Source organism: Notolepis coatsorum (assembly GCF_963971535.1).
Source record: "Notolepis coatsorum genome assembly, chromosome: 1".
NCBI lineage: Eukaryota > Metazoa > Chordata > Actinopteri > Aulopiformes > Paralepididae > Notolepis > Notolepis coatsorum.
Window position 1 is genome coordinate 8,784,707 of NC_140165.1, and position 12,962 is coordinate 8,797,668.

At 45.0% G+C, this 12,962-nt stretch overlaps 1 protein-coding gene across 1 annotated transcript in view; it reads left to right on the top strand.

The window, feature by feature from the left end:
- Window positions 1–12,962, top strand: part of abcb11b (ATP-binding cassette, sub-family B (MDR/TAP), member 11b) — a gene marked incomplete at both ends in the record, with an annotated part of 87,732 nt that overhangs the window by 39,838 nt on the left and 34,932 nt on the right. Inside the window, 2 exons of the mRNA XM_084333839.1 lie at window positions 6,738–6,842; window positions 8,606–8,767. Coding sequence (XP_084189965.1) covers window positions 6,738–6,842; window positions 8,606–8,767 — 267 coding nt within the window. The remainder of the gene's footprint in view (window positions 1–6,737; window positions 6,843–8,605; window positions 8,768–12,962) is intronic.

Genomic DNA, 12,962 nt, shown 5'->3' on the forward strand with positions numbered 1-12,962 from the left:
AGAAATGGGATGAGGTGCAATTTAGGTACAATTTACAGTAGGTGTACGAGTTGTAGTGCAAATCCTTTATCAATAAATATAAAGTGTGTTTGTGTGATCTAAAGTGTGGAGAGTGGGTGATGCAGTGTGTTGTTTGTTTAAGTGAGTGTGTGGGTGTGTGTGCTGTGTGCATTTGATGGTTGTTGCATAGTGTTTATTGTTCGTTTAGCAGCCTGATGGCCTGGGGAAAGAAGCTTCTTCTGAGTCTTTCTGTGCTCGCCTTAAGACTCTGGTATCGCTTGCCTGACCGCAGCAGTTCAAAGAGGCAGTTGTTCGGGTGGCTCGAGTCCTTAATAATTCTCTTAGCCTTCCCCCTGCACCGCTTGTTGTAAATGTTCTGGAGGGTGGGAAGCCCCCCTCCAATTGTGCGTTCGGCTGAACGTGTCACTCTTTGTAGTCTGCTACGGTCTTGTGCAGTGCTATTCCCAAACCAGGAGGTGATGTTGCCAGTCAGGATGCTCTCTATTGTACATGAGTAGAAGTTTCTAAGGATCTTCTGACTGACTTGGAACTTCCTTAGGCGCCTGAGGAAGTAGAGGCGTTGTCGTGCCTTCTTCACAACACTGTCAATGTGTGTGGTCCATGTCAAATCCTCGGATATGTGGGCTCCGAGGTACTTGAAACTGTTCACTCTCTCAACCGGTGCCCCGTCGATGCTGAGGGGGCTGTAGTCCTTGACCCCCGACCTCCTGAAGTCCACAATCATCTCTTTTGTTTTGCTGACGTTCAGGGAGAGGCAGTTCTCCTGACACCACTGTGACAGATTCTCTACCTCTTCCAGGTAGGCCCTCTCGTCGTTGGCAGAGATCAGGCCCACCACTACTGTGTCATCAGCAAATTTGATGATTGTGTTGTTGTTCCGCTGTGCTACGCAGTCATGTGTGTTTAGGTGTTCTAAAGTGTGTAAAGTGGGTGCTGCAGTGAGTTGTTTGTTTAAAGTGAGTGTGTGCGTGTGGATGTGTGTGCTCTGCGTGCATTTGATGGTTGTTACATAGTGTTATTGTTCGTTGAGCAGCCTGATGGCCTGGGGATAGAAGCTTCTTCTGAGTCTTTCTGTGCTTGCCATGAGACTCCGGTATCGATTGCCTGACCGCAGCAGTTCAAAGAGGCAGTTGTTTGGCTGGCTGGAGTCTTTGATAATTATCTTAGCCTTACCCATGCACCGCTTGTTGTAAATGTCCTGGAGAGTGGGAAGCCCCCCTCCAATTGTGCGTTCGGCTGAACGTGCCACTCTCTGTATAGCCTGCTACGGTCTTGTGCGGTGCTATTCCCAAACCAGGAGGTGATATTGTCAGTCCGGATGCTCTCTATTGTGCATGAGTAGAAGTTCTTAAGGATCTTCTGACTCACTTGGAACTTCCTTAGTTCAGTTCAGTTCAGTTCAGTTCAGTTCAGTTCAGAGTTTTTATTTGCCACATGGAATAATACAATCATAGTTTCTTCATTAATAAATCATAAATAGCCATTCCATGGACAAAAGGAGCAGGAAGAAGAATAAATCTTAGGCGCCTGAGGAAGTAGAGGCGTTGCCGTGCCTTCTTCACAACACTGTCAATGTGTGTGGTTGTTATGTACTAGAGGCCTGATCACTCCTGTGTCACGGGGCATGCGGGTGAGGGCTGCCAATTAGTTAATTAGTGCTGATTGGTTACCTGCTGGGAGGCTTTAAAACCAGCCAGGGAAACACACATGCAGGGTCTGTGTTTTGAAGAGTGTGGGTTACCAAATAGATAGTCACGTTCTTCCAGTCCTTATCCTTTAGCTTACACTAGTAATTCCTTAATATAGTAGCACTTTGAGTTAATACACAGGTTTTGGTGTCGGTTTTGCACATAGGTTGCGGGCCTTGAGCCAGGGTCGTAACAGTGGTCCATGTCAAGTCCTCGGAGATGTGGACTCCGAGGTACTTAAAACTGTTCACTCTCTCAACTCTCCAGTATAATCCAATTCTCTGTACAAACACGTGCATTTTCGCTGAAACTTTTCTGGTTAAGTGCTGCCTTCAAATGGAACTTGAGTGTTCACGAGAAAAGGCCATATGAACGGCCCGCCATTGTTGTTTTCACAACGTTGTAAGTGGAAAATCCTTAAACTCTGCGGCTTCAAGCCGCATTGCCCAGTTGCCTAGCAACGAGTCATGTTTTCGTTAGCAAGTGCATTTGTTTGTGAAGGACTGAGCATACGACTGGATGAATGACACTTGGATACAATGAGAGACTTTGTAAATTGATGTTTTGATATCGTTTTGCTGTTGTTAAACCAAATCTCCATTAACTTCAATTCATTGAGTACTTCTACTGTTTTTTTTGGATTCTCCGTTCACCGTGGAGACATGAGAGAAGAAACAAAAACCTTCATGAATTCAAGGCATCACGTGGCGAATCGTTGATATACAAATGATCATTTGTGCTGCTTTAATTGATCATTTGATAATTGATCACTTAACCCCTCGAGTAAATCATATAACCATATAACTGAGCCCATACTGTACTGCAGTTACAAGGTTAATCCAAATAACTTGTAGTGTGAGTGTGACATCTGAAAGTGCTCAACCTCTACTTGCTGTAACTTACGCAACACTCCATCTCGCCATCCGCGGAAAAAGGAGGTTTGAAAACGTGGTCTGAAAACTTGAAACAGAATTATATGGTGCTACGTCTGAAGGATGTGTTTGTTTTAACCTGTGCGGACTACCAGATGGGTGGGGTTCATATCAAGGACCCTCACATTAATACATTAGGCCACAGAACATCAGGATGTTGTCTCAGGGACCCCCGTCTGAGAGGATTTCTGTTGTTGTTGATATAAATAGTAAATGAGAGTTAAACCGATTATCAGAATAGTCCTATATTATTCTCTCATTGGGCTTCTAGTCAATGAAGTATAGAAATGCAAAGATTCCACCAGGAACCCCCTAAAAGGAACACGCCAACATTTTGGGAAATTAGCTTATCGTCTTCTCCAGAGAGAGACAAGAAGATAGATACCAGTTTCCTCTCTGTGCGTTCAGTAGAAAGCTATCTGGCTGCACGTTAGCCTAGCTTAGCACAATGAATGGAAGCGGACATGACCGGTTAGCCTTCGGGAGAGGTGTTTGTTGGACAATGGCTAGGCTAACCGATCACGTCCGCTTCCATTCATTGTGCTAAGCTAGGCTAACGTGCAGCCAGATAGCTTTCTACTCAACGCACAGAGAGGAAACTGGTATCTATCTTCTTGTCTCTCTCTGGAGAAGACGGTAAGCTAATTTCCCAAAATGTTGGCGTGTTCCTTTAAGGACCCTCGGGGGTCCCCAGGCCCCACGTTGAGAACCACCGGTTTCGAGAAGCAAAGCTGGTATAAATCCTCAGAACCGCCCCCTCAACAACAACAACTGTTGAGGTGCCCTTGAGCAAGGCACCAAACATCCATCTGCCCCAGTGGGGTGTTTTACCTCCATCTGCTGGAACACCTGCTCAGTTTTAACCTCCATCGGGGGCTCCATCCAAACTGGGGCTGCTCAGTTTCCGAAACGGGCAGCCTTGTGATTGTACCGGGCAGCTCCCAGGTGTGGCTGTGTACAGAAATATGACCTTGTAAACCAGGGCATCGCCTGAAAAAAGGAAAAAGGAAAAAAGAACGCACGGTCAACCTTCTTGGTAAAACAACGGTTATAAAACACTCCACATCCCCTGGAGGTCAGTAGAAGAATTAAGTGGCGCCCGGGAACTCTCGGCCGGGACGTTTGTACCACGGTGTGACGGTGGTGTTCTTCACTCAACCTTCCTCGTGTAAATAAATGAGGCTCCGCGTCTCCCAGAGTTCACGAGGAGATTTAACCTTTTCACTACCACACTACAGAAGGTTAACCTTTCACTACCACACTACAGAAGGTTAACCTTTCACTACCACACTACAGAAGCTTAACCTTTCACTACCACACTACAGTAGCTTAACGCTTTCACTACCACACTACAGACGGTTAACCTTTCACTACCACACTACAGACGGTTAACCTTTCACTACCACACTACAGAAGGTTAACCTTTCACTACCACACTACAGACGGTTAACCTTTCACTACCACACTACAGACGGTTAACCCTTTCACTACCACACTACAGAAGGTTAACCTTTCACTACCACACTACAGAAGGTTAACCTTTCACTACCACACTACAGAAGCTTAACCTTTCACTGCCACACTACAGAAGCTTAACGCTTTCACTACCACACTACAGACGGTTAACCTTTCACTACCACACTACAGACGGTTAACCTTTCACTACCACACTACAGACGGTTAACCCTTTCACTACCACACTACAGAAGGTTAACCTTTCACTACCACACTACAGAAGGGTAACCTTTCACTACCACACTATAGACGGTTAACCCTTTCACTACCACACTACAGACTGTTAACCTTTCACTACCACACTATAGACGGTTAACCCTTTCACTACCACACTACAGACTGTTAACCTTTCACTACCACACTACAGACGGTTAACCCTTTCACTACCACACTACAGAAGGTTAACCTTTCACTACCACACTACAGACGGTTAACCTTTCACTACCACACTACAGAAGGTTAACCTTTCACTGCCACACTACAGAAGCTTAACCTTTCACTACCACACTACAGAAGCTTAACGCTTGCACTACCACACTACAGACGGTTAACCTTTCACTACCACACTACAGACGGTTAACCTTTCACTACCACACTACAGACGGTTAACCTTTCACTACCACACTACAGACGGTTAACCCTTTCACTACCACACTACAGAAGGTTAACCTTTCACTACCACACTACAGAAGGGTAACCTTTCACTACCACACTATAGACGGTTAACCCTTTCACTACCACACTACAGACTGTTAACCTTTCACTACCACACTATAGACGGTTAACCCTTTCACTACCACACTACAGACTGTTAACCTTTCACTACCACACTACAGAAGGTTAACTCTTTCACTACCATACTACAGACGGTTAACCCTTTCACTACCACACTACAGACGGTTAACCATTTCACTACCACACTACAGTTGATAATGAAGACAACGACGAATGGTAATAACCTTTCACTACCACACTACAGAAGGTTAACCTTTCACTACCACACTACAGAAGGTTAACCTTTCACTACCACACTACAGACGGTTAACCCTTTCACTACCACACTACAGACTGTTAACCTTTCACTACCACACTATAGACGGTTAACCCTTTCACTACCACACTACAGACTGTTAACCTTTCACTACCACACTACAGAAGGTTAACTCTTTCACTACCATACTACAGACGGTTAACCCTTTCACTACCACACTACAGACGGTTAACCATTTCACTACCACACTACAGAAGGTTAACCTTTCACTACCACACTACAGAAGGTTAACCTTTCACTACCACACTACAGAAGGTTAACCTTTCACTACCACACTACAGAAGGTTAACCTTTCACTACCACACTACAGACGGTTAACCCTTTCACTACCACACTACGGTAAATAAATCATCATCATCATCAACCTTTATTTATTCTCGAAAATGCAATTGAGGTCGCCCTCAAGGACATTCTCAATGTCGTCGAGACTTTACAGACATTTCAATGCACACATTTCTACAATATAACAATAATAAATATTAATAACTATCTATATAGTACTCTTCACACATGGGCCGCAGTCCAGAGTGCATAAAATCAGCACACAAATTGACAAAATAAAAAAACAATGCATAAATTGCACACATAAGAATAGGTATAAAAGACAATAAAAGTAGTGCAATGTAGAAGTAGAACGCTTTATTGTCATTGCACAATACAGTACACAACGAGATTGGTTGGCAAACGTGCAAACTTAAGAATAGGCAAGTACAATAGTTCAATGTCGCTCGAAGGCATGTGAACCTCCCCCGGAACAGTCAGTCCCCCAAACACCCCACACATCAATCCCCACCACATCCCCATCCAATCCCCCCGATAAAGCACGCCATGACCGAAGGAAAACACAAACAGCCCGCGCACCACTCACACCGCCATGCCCAGCGACGGGGATGCCACGCGTGCGGCCCGCCCCGCCCCATCTCCCCCGGCCTGCGGGCCGCCCCACCTCCCCCGGCCCCCGGGATGAGAGACGCTCCAGATCTCCCAGGATTCTCACAGCACTGGCAGCCGCATCGACGGGACCACCGGGCATCGCTCTGATTACGTCCAACACTTCCTCCCCTGATATATAAGCTTGATAAATGAGCCCCGTTGGTGGTCAATACAAAACTATCAAGTCTGCAGCAGATGATGATGATAGGGGCCGCACCCCGGTCCCCCTGCCTTTATTTATTTTATTTTTTTTCACACAGCCAATACCAAACACGGAGCCAATCCGTTACCCCTTTTATTAATTAGTAACCTCTATCGACTCATTAGAGACATCCTGAATCCTTAACTAACACGCTGTGAGAACAGGCCTCCTCCTGTCCTCTTTGTGATTTACATGTTTCTCTTCTCTCTCCCTCCTCTCTCTCTCTCTCTCTCTCTCTCTCTCTCTCTCTCTCTCTCTTCTCTCTCTCTCTCTCTCTCTCTCTCTCTCTCTCTCTCTCTCTCTCTCTCTCTCTCTCTCTGTGTGCGTGTGTGTGTGTGTGTGTGTGTGTGTGTGTGTGTGTGTGTGTGTGTGTGTGTGTGTGTATGTGTGTGCAGACGTTCTCCGTGTCAGACCCCGTGGCTCAGAGGAAGGAGATCGATGGCATCTGCCTGTTCTTCGTCATGGTCGGCCTGACCTCCTTCTTCACACAGATGCTGCAGGTACATCATGGCCACCGGTCCACTTGGCCCACAAGACTGATGGCCCGGGCGCCTCCACCGCACCTCCTCAGTCAGGGGAGGGAGACGAGAGAGAGAGGAGGACATAACGTCTAGTTTGTTGAAATTAATCAACAGCTGTTTAATGAAGATGATGCAGCCGGTGGGGGGGTGGGGCGGTGCTGATGATGATGATGATGATGATGATGATGATGATGATGATGATGATGATGATGATGATGATGATGAAAAAGAAAATACTAACCGTTGTTGTCTGCTACTAAGTAATCCACCTTGCCTAATACTACTACCTACTATGCGCTTTGGATAAAAGCATCAGCTAAATGACTAAATGTTAATGTAAATGTATGCTAATATGTATATTACTACTATGCACTCAAGACTGTAGCACTCAAAGTTCAACACTGTTTGATGAACAATCTTACTGACGCTTTGGATAAAAGCATCAGCTAAATGACTGTGTCAAATGACGATGATGAAGATGTCAGTGATCGGGTTATATTTAGATTTAACGGTAAGTAACAATGACTGTGGTGGTGAGAGCAACAGTGTGAATGATTGCAGTGATGATAACAATGCAGTTGATAATGAAGACAACGACGAATGGTAATAACTAATGGAGGCTAATAACTAATGGAGGCTAATAACTAATGGAGGCTAATAACTAATGGAGGCTAATAACTAATGGAGGCTAATAACTAATGAATGCTAATAACTAATGGAGGCTAATAACTAATGGAGGCTAATAACTAATGGAGGCTAATAACTAATGGAGGCTAATAACTAATGGAGGCTAATAACTAATGGAGGCTAATAACTAATGAATGCTAATAACTAATGGAGGCTAATAACTAATGGAGGCTAATAACTAATGGAGGCTAATAACTAATGGAGGCTAATAACTAATGGAGGCTAATAACTAATGGAGGCTAATAACTAATGGAGGCTAATAACTAATGGAGGCTAATAACTAATGAATGGAGGGTAATAATAACTTAATGAGGGTAATAATAACTAATGGAGGGTAATAATAACTTAATGAGGGTAATAATAACTGATGGAGGGTAATAACTAATGGAGGCTAATAACTAATGGAGGCTAATAACTAATGGAGGCTAATAACTAGTGGTGGGACTCGATAAAAAAAATGTATCGAATTCATTCGAGACTTTATAGTTAATTAATCAAAATTAATCACATTTTTATCGCCTATCAATATTTGATGCAAAAAGCTAAATTTTTCAATTCAAATTAATTTTGGTATACGAGTTCATCAATAAATATACATTATACATACGTTTAAGCAGCAACATCCTGTATTAGCTATTACACAGACCAACAGATCAATGCAATTTTTAACAAAGTGCAGCAATTTTAGGAATAATATATATATATATTGGCTTTTTTACCGATATCCGATATACCGATATTGTCCAACTCGTAATTTTCGATACCGATGATATCAACCGATACCGATATATCTGAAAAATTAACATTATCTCTTGTCGTGGAATTAACACAACATTATGCATACTTTTGACAATAAATTAAATAAGAATTTGTTCTTACTTGCTTGCCTGGGTAAATAAAGGTTAAATAAAATATATATATATTTTTAAATATATATATATATTTTTTAAATCGATACCGATAATTTTTGATATTACATTTTAATGCCAATATCGGCCGATAATATCGGACATCCCTATAGTAATAACTGATCTGGTCTGTTTGTCTCCACGCAGGGCTACGCCTTTTCCAAGTCCGGGGAGCTGCTGACGCGCAGGCTGAGGCGGCTGGGCTTCCGGGCCATGCTGGGCCAGGAGGTGGGCTGGTTCGACGACCACAAGAACAGCCCCGGGGCTCTGACCACACGCCTCGCCACAGATGCCTCGCAGGTCCAGGGGGTGAGTCCTAACCTCGCTGAGTCAAGGATCTAGATGACATTACATTACTTATTACTTACTAGGCCAGTCCCCGACTAAGGATTTGTAGAGTCGACTTTGACTGGCCAAAATGTGCAGATAGTCGACTGGTAGTTGACCCCCCCCCCCCCCCCCGGATTTTTTTATCATTTGATTTGGGCTGTGGGGGTGCTTAATGTCTGAAGGAGTCGACTGAAGGCTTCGTGTTCTCTGCGAAAGCATGCAATTGGTCCACTGATGGATACATCTTGATATTTGTCTAGTCTAGTGTGTTCATTAGATGGTGAAATCCTCTTTCAGTGCCTCTGTGCCCGTTTTCTTAGGCAGTTAGCCTCTGGTATGCGCGCCATTGGCATTAGCCACGCTTCTAGGCCTCTTTGATTTTGGAAAGAATGAAACAAAAAAAAAGTTTATATATTTGTTTGCATTTGACTAAGAGATTGGCTATTCGACTAGTCAAGGTCAGCCCTACTTCTTACTGTCCTATACTACCATGCACTCCTCCTACTATACTAATATGTCTTATGTCTATGCACTCGATACTGCAGCACCCAAGTTTCAACACTGTTTGATGAACATTGTTACTCCGCTGAAAGAGTTGTACCCTTCCTGCTGACTTGTCGTACAGAACTTGTAAGTCGCTTAGGATAAAAGCGTCAGCTAAATGACAAAATGTAAATGACAAATTTCCTTTCAAACCTTTATTTAAACTCGAAAGGCAACTGAGGTTTCCCTCCTTTACAGTTTTGATTGATTGGAAATTGTATTAACAGATTGCAGAATGGGTACAATACAGTACGGCTCAATACACACAATTGTTAAGGGGATGCAGACCAGAGAAAGAATTTCGTCTTGTTTACATCAGGGTCCCCCATTTTCAATTCATATTTTCAAAACATATATGACATACATGACATACAGATAGACAGTACTGCTACATCTAGACATTTATGACATACCAGATTTAGAGTCTAAAAAAGAGAGTATATACATTTGACGAAGAAACTGTACATTGGAGGAGGTTGGGGTGGGGGGGCAGTCACGTCACGTCACGTGCACATACAGAAATCATAACAATAAGACAACAAGACGAGGCAAAAAGCATGGATAACAAATCAATTAAAACCGGTACAACTTGCTCAACAAAGGTTGGAGATCAAGGTTTTAAACTCTGCAACAGAGGGGAGAATCTCAAGCTTCAAGGACTGTTGGAGTTCATTGGATGAGCTAGAGGGGCATCATAGAGAAATGCAGATTCACCCTGTTCAGAGCAAAGGGACCTTAAGGACCAGCCAGTTACTAGAACGGGTTCCATAGGTTCCAACATTACATTCCAATATTGATGTAGTATAAGGAGGAAGCTTTAAGGCCCTTAAAATAACGGCCGTCGGAGAGGGCCAACCAACCTTCTCATAAAGGACAGTGACAAGTGTCATATCTATCATTTAGCTGAAATGTAAATGATGTATCATTAGGTAGATATGAATCTGAGGGCAGAGTGATAGACAGAGTCCAGGGACGTAAGGGTTGAGGCCGCAGCATGTACGGATCCCCAGCAGGGGGGGTCAGTCTAGCAGAAAATGTAATTTCTTTTAATAATACAGCATTAGGAGCTTCCTGTCATCAAAGCGACCCCGCACTTCAGTACGCCGGCTCGGCTCCCACTCCGCAGCTGGAGTCAATCACACACCGCAGCCGCGCGCAGCTGGGCGCGATCGATTCTCAATCACACGCGGCCCGAAAATAATAAGCGCGCCCGCTGTCTATCCAATCAGGTCAGCGGGATGCCGGCCAGAATACAGGCCGTCTCGCTCTCTCAGCCTTCTTCCTCGGATCGATTCGTTTTCTCAAACCCCGCCGTGGACCCCCCCCCCCCCCCCCTCTCTATCTCTGGTCTCTTCTCTCAAATGTATACTTTAGAACGAGCGGTTGTCACGCTCCACCTCTCGGTCCTCAGCCGAGGACAGACGACCTCTGCCGGAGACTTTGGAGACACTCTGCTCTTCTTCTGAGACACTCTGCTCTTCTTTGGAGACACTCTGCTCTTCTTCTGAGACACTCTGCTCTTCTTTGGAGACACTCTGCTCTTCTTCTGAGACACTCTGCTCTTCTTTGGAGACACTCTGCTCTTCTTTGGAGACACTCTGCTCCTTGGAGACACTCTGCTCTTCTTTGGAGACACTCTGCTCCTTGGAGACACTCTGCTCTTCTTCTGAGACACTCTGCTCCTTGGAGACACGCTGCTCTTCTTCTGAGACACTATGCTCCTTGGAGACACTCTGCTCTTCTTCTGAGACACTCTGCTCCTTGGAGACACTCTGCTCTTCTTCTGAGACACTCTGCTCCTTGGAGACACTCTGCTTCTTCTGAGACACTCTGCTCCTTGGAGACTCTCTGCTCTTCTTTTGAGACACTCTGCTCTTCTTCTGAGACACTCTGCTCTTTGGAGACACTCTGCTCTTCTTCGGAGACACTCTGCTCCTTGGAGACACTCTGCTCCTTGGAGACACTCTGCTCCTTGGAGACACTCTGCTCCTTGGAGACACTCTGCTCCTTGGAGACACTCTGCTCTTCTTCTGAGACACTCTGCTCCTTGGAGACACTCTGCTCCTTGGAGACACTCTGCTCTTCTTCTGAGACACTCTGCTCCTTGGAGACACGCTGCTCTTCTTCTGAGACACTCTGCTCTTCTTTGGAGACACTCCGCTCCTTGGAGACACTCTGCTCTTCTTCTGAGACACTCTGCTCCTTGGAGACACTCTGCTCTTCTTCTGAGACACTCTGCTCCTTGGAGACACTCTGCTCCTTGGAGACACTCTGCTCTTCTTTGGAGACACTCTGCTCTTCTTTTGAGACACTCTGCTCCTTGGAGACACTCTGCTCTTCTTTGAAGACACTCTGCTCTTCTTTTGAGACACTCTGCTCCTTGGAGACACTCTGCTCTTCTTCTGAGACACTCTGCTCCTTGGAGACACTCTGCTCCTTGGAGACACTCTGCACTTCCTCTGCCCGATGCCCGAGGGCAGACGTGTCTCCGTGAAGGAGGTTCGGCTCAGCGTGTCTGTCGACTAGGGTTGGGGTGTCTCAGATATATGGCTGCACCACACTGCTTAAGTATAAGTGTGAATAAGTGCATTTTATTAATTTGGTTTCGTAAAAGTTTAGCCACGGAAACTGCTTACAAAAAAAGCGCTTTGATTTGGAGGATGTAGGTTATGTCTTCTTTTCCCTGGCTGTCACTGGATCCTCAGGATTTCGGTGCTTGTTTCGGTGCTGCACATGATGTCCGTGTCGGCCATGTTGGTACCGGTTCTGGTACTCTTTTCCCGATACCCAACTCTACTGATGACCAAGGGCAGATATATAATAATAATAATAATGCAGGACCTCTTTAGGGGGTCTTTAATCGGCATGCAACGAACTGGACATGCAATTGGAGCGGCACACACACACACACACATGCATTGTCTTTTTCTCAGTCGCCGATGCGATAGAGTCTCTGCGCCTAACCCATCCCGTCGTCCTTCCCCCCATGGGCAGCCGGGAGCAGATAGGGTCGTCAACGTGAGCCGCGCCCCGGGGACCAATCCAAGTGCTCCTGTCCGTCTTCGTCAAGGACGCCACAGCATTAGCGATCTGTTGTTGTGCATGTTTTTCCATTGGGTTTATCTTATCGGGGGGAAACCCTTGCGAGCACGGGGAGAACATGCAAACTCTACACAGAAAGGCCTGGGAGATACCCCACCTGGGTACCTGGCATCATGGAAACCTGGTCCCCAAGCGGGAATCGAACCCTGGACCTTCTTGCTGTGAGGCGACAGTGTTAACCACTACACCAACGGTTCAGGGAAGCTCCAACTTGTGAATTGTACAGTATATTCTGTTCACACATTGCTTTTCACCTGGATAACAATGTTAGGCTACTTAGCTCATGCACCTGCCAGCACATACTGTATTGTGCTGAATATAAGACTATCTTTCGTAGAAAATAATCAGAAAAAGGGGCACTGTCTTATTTTTAGGGTCTAGACCAGGGGTTCTCAAACTTTTTGATACGAAGTGCCATTTTAAAATGTTCTTGTTAACCAGTGTGCCATATCAACATTAAGGTTAACATTAAGTTTGATTATGACACGACCACGTCAAAATGTAAGTCTCCAACAGATCTGTAATTCTA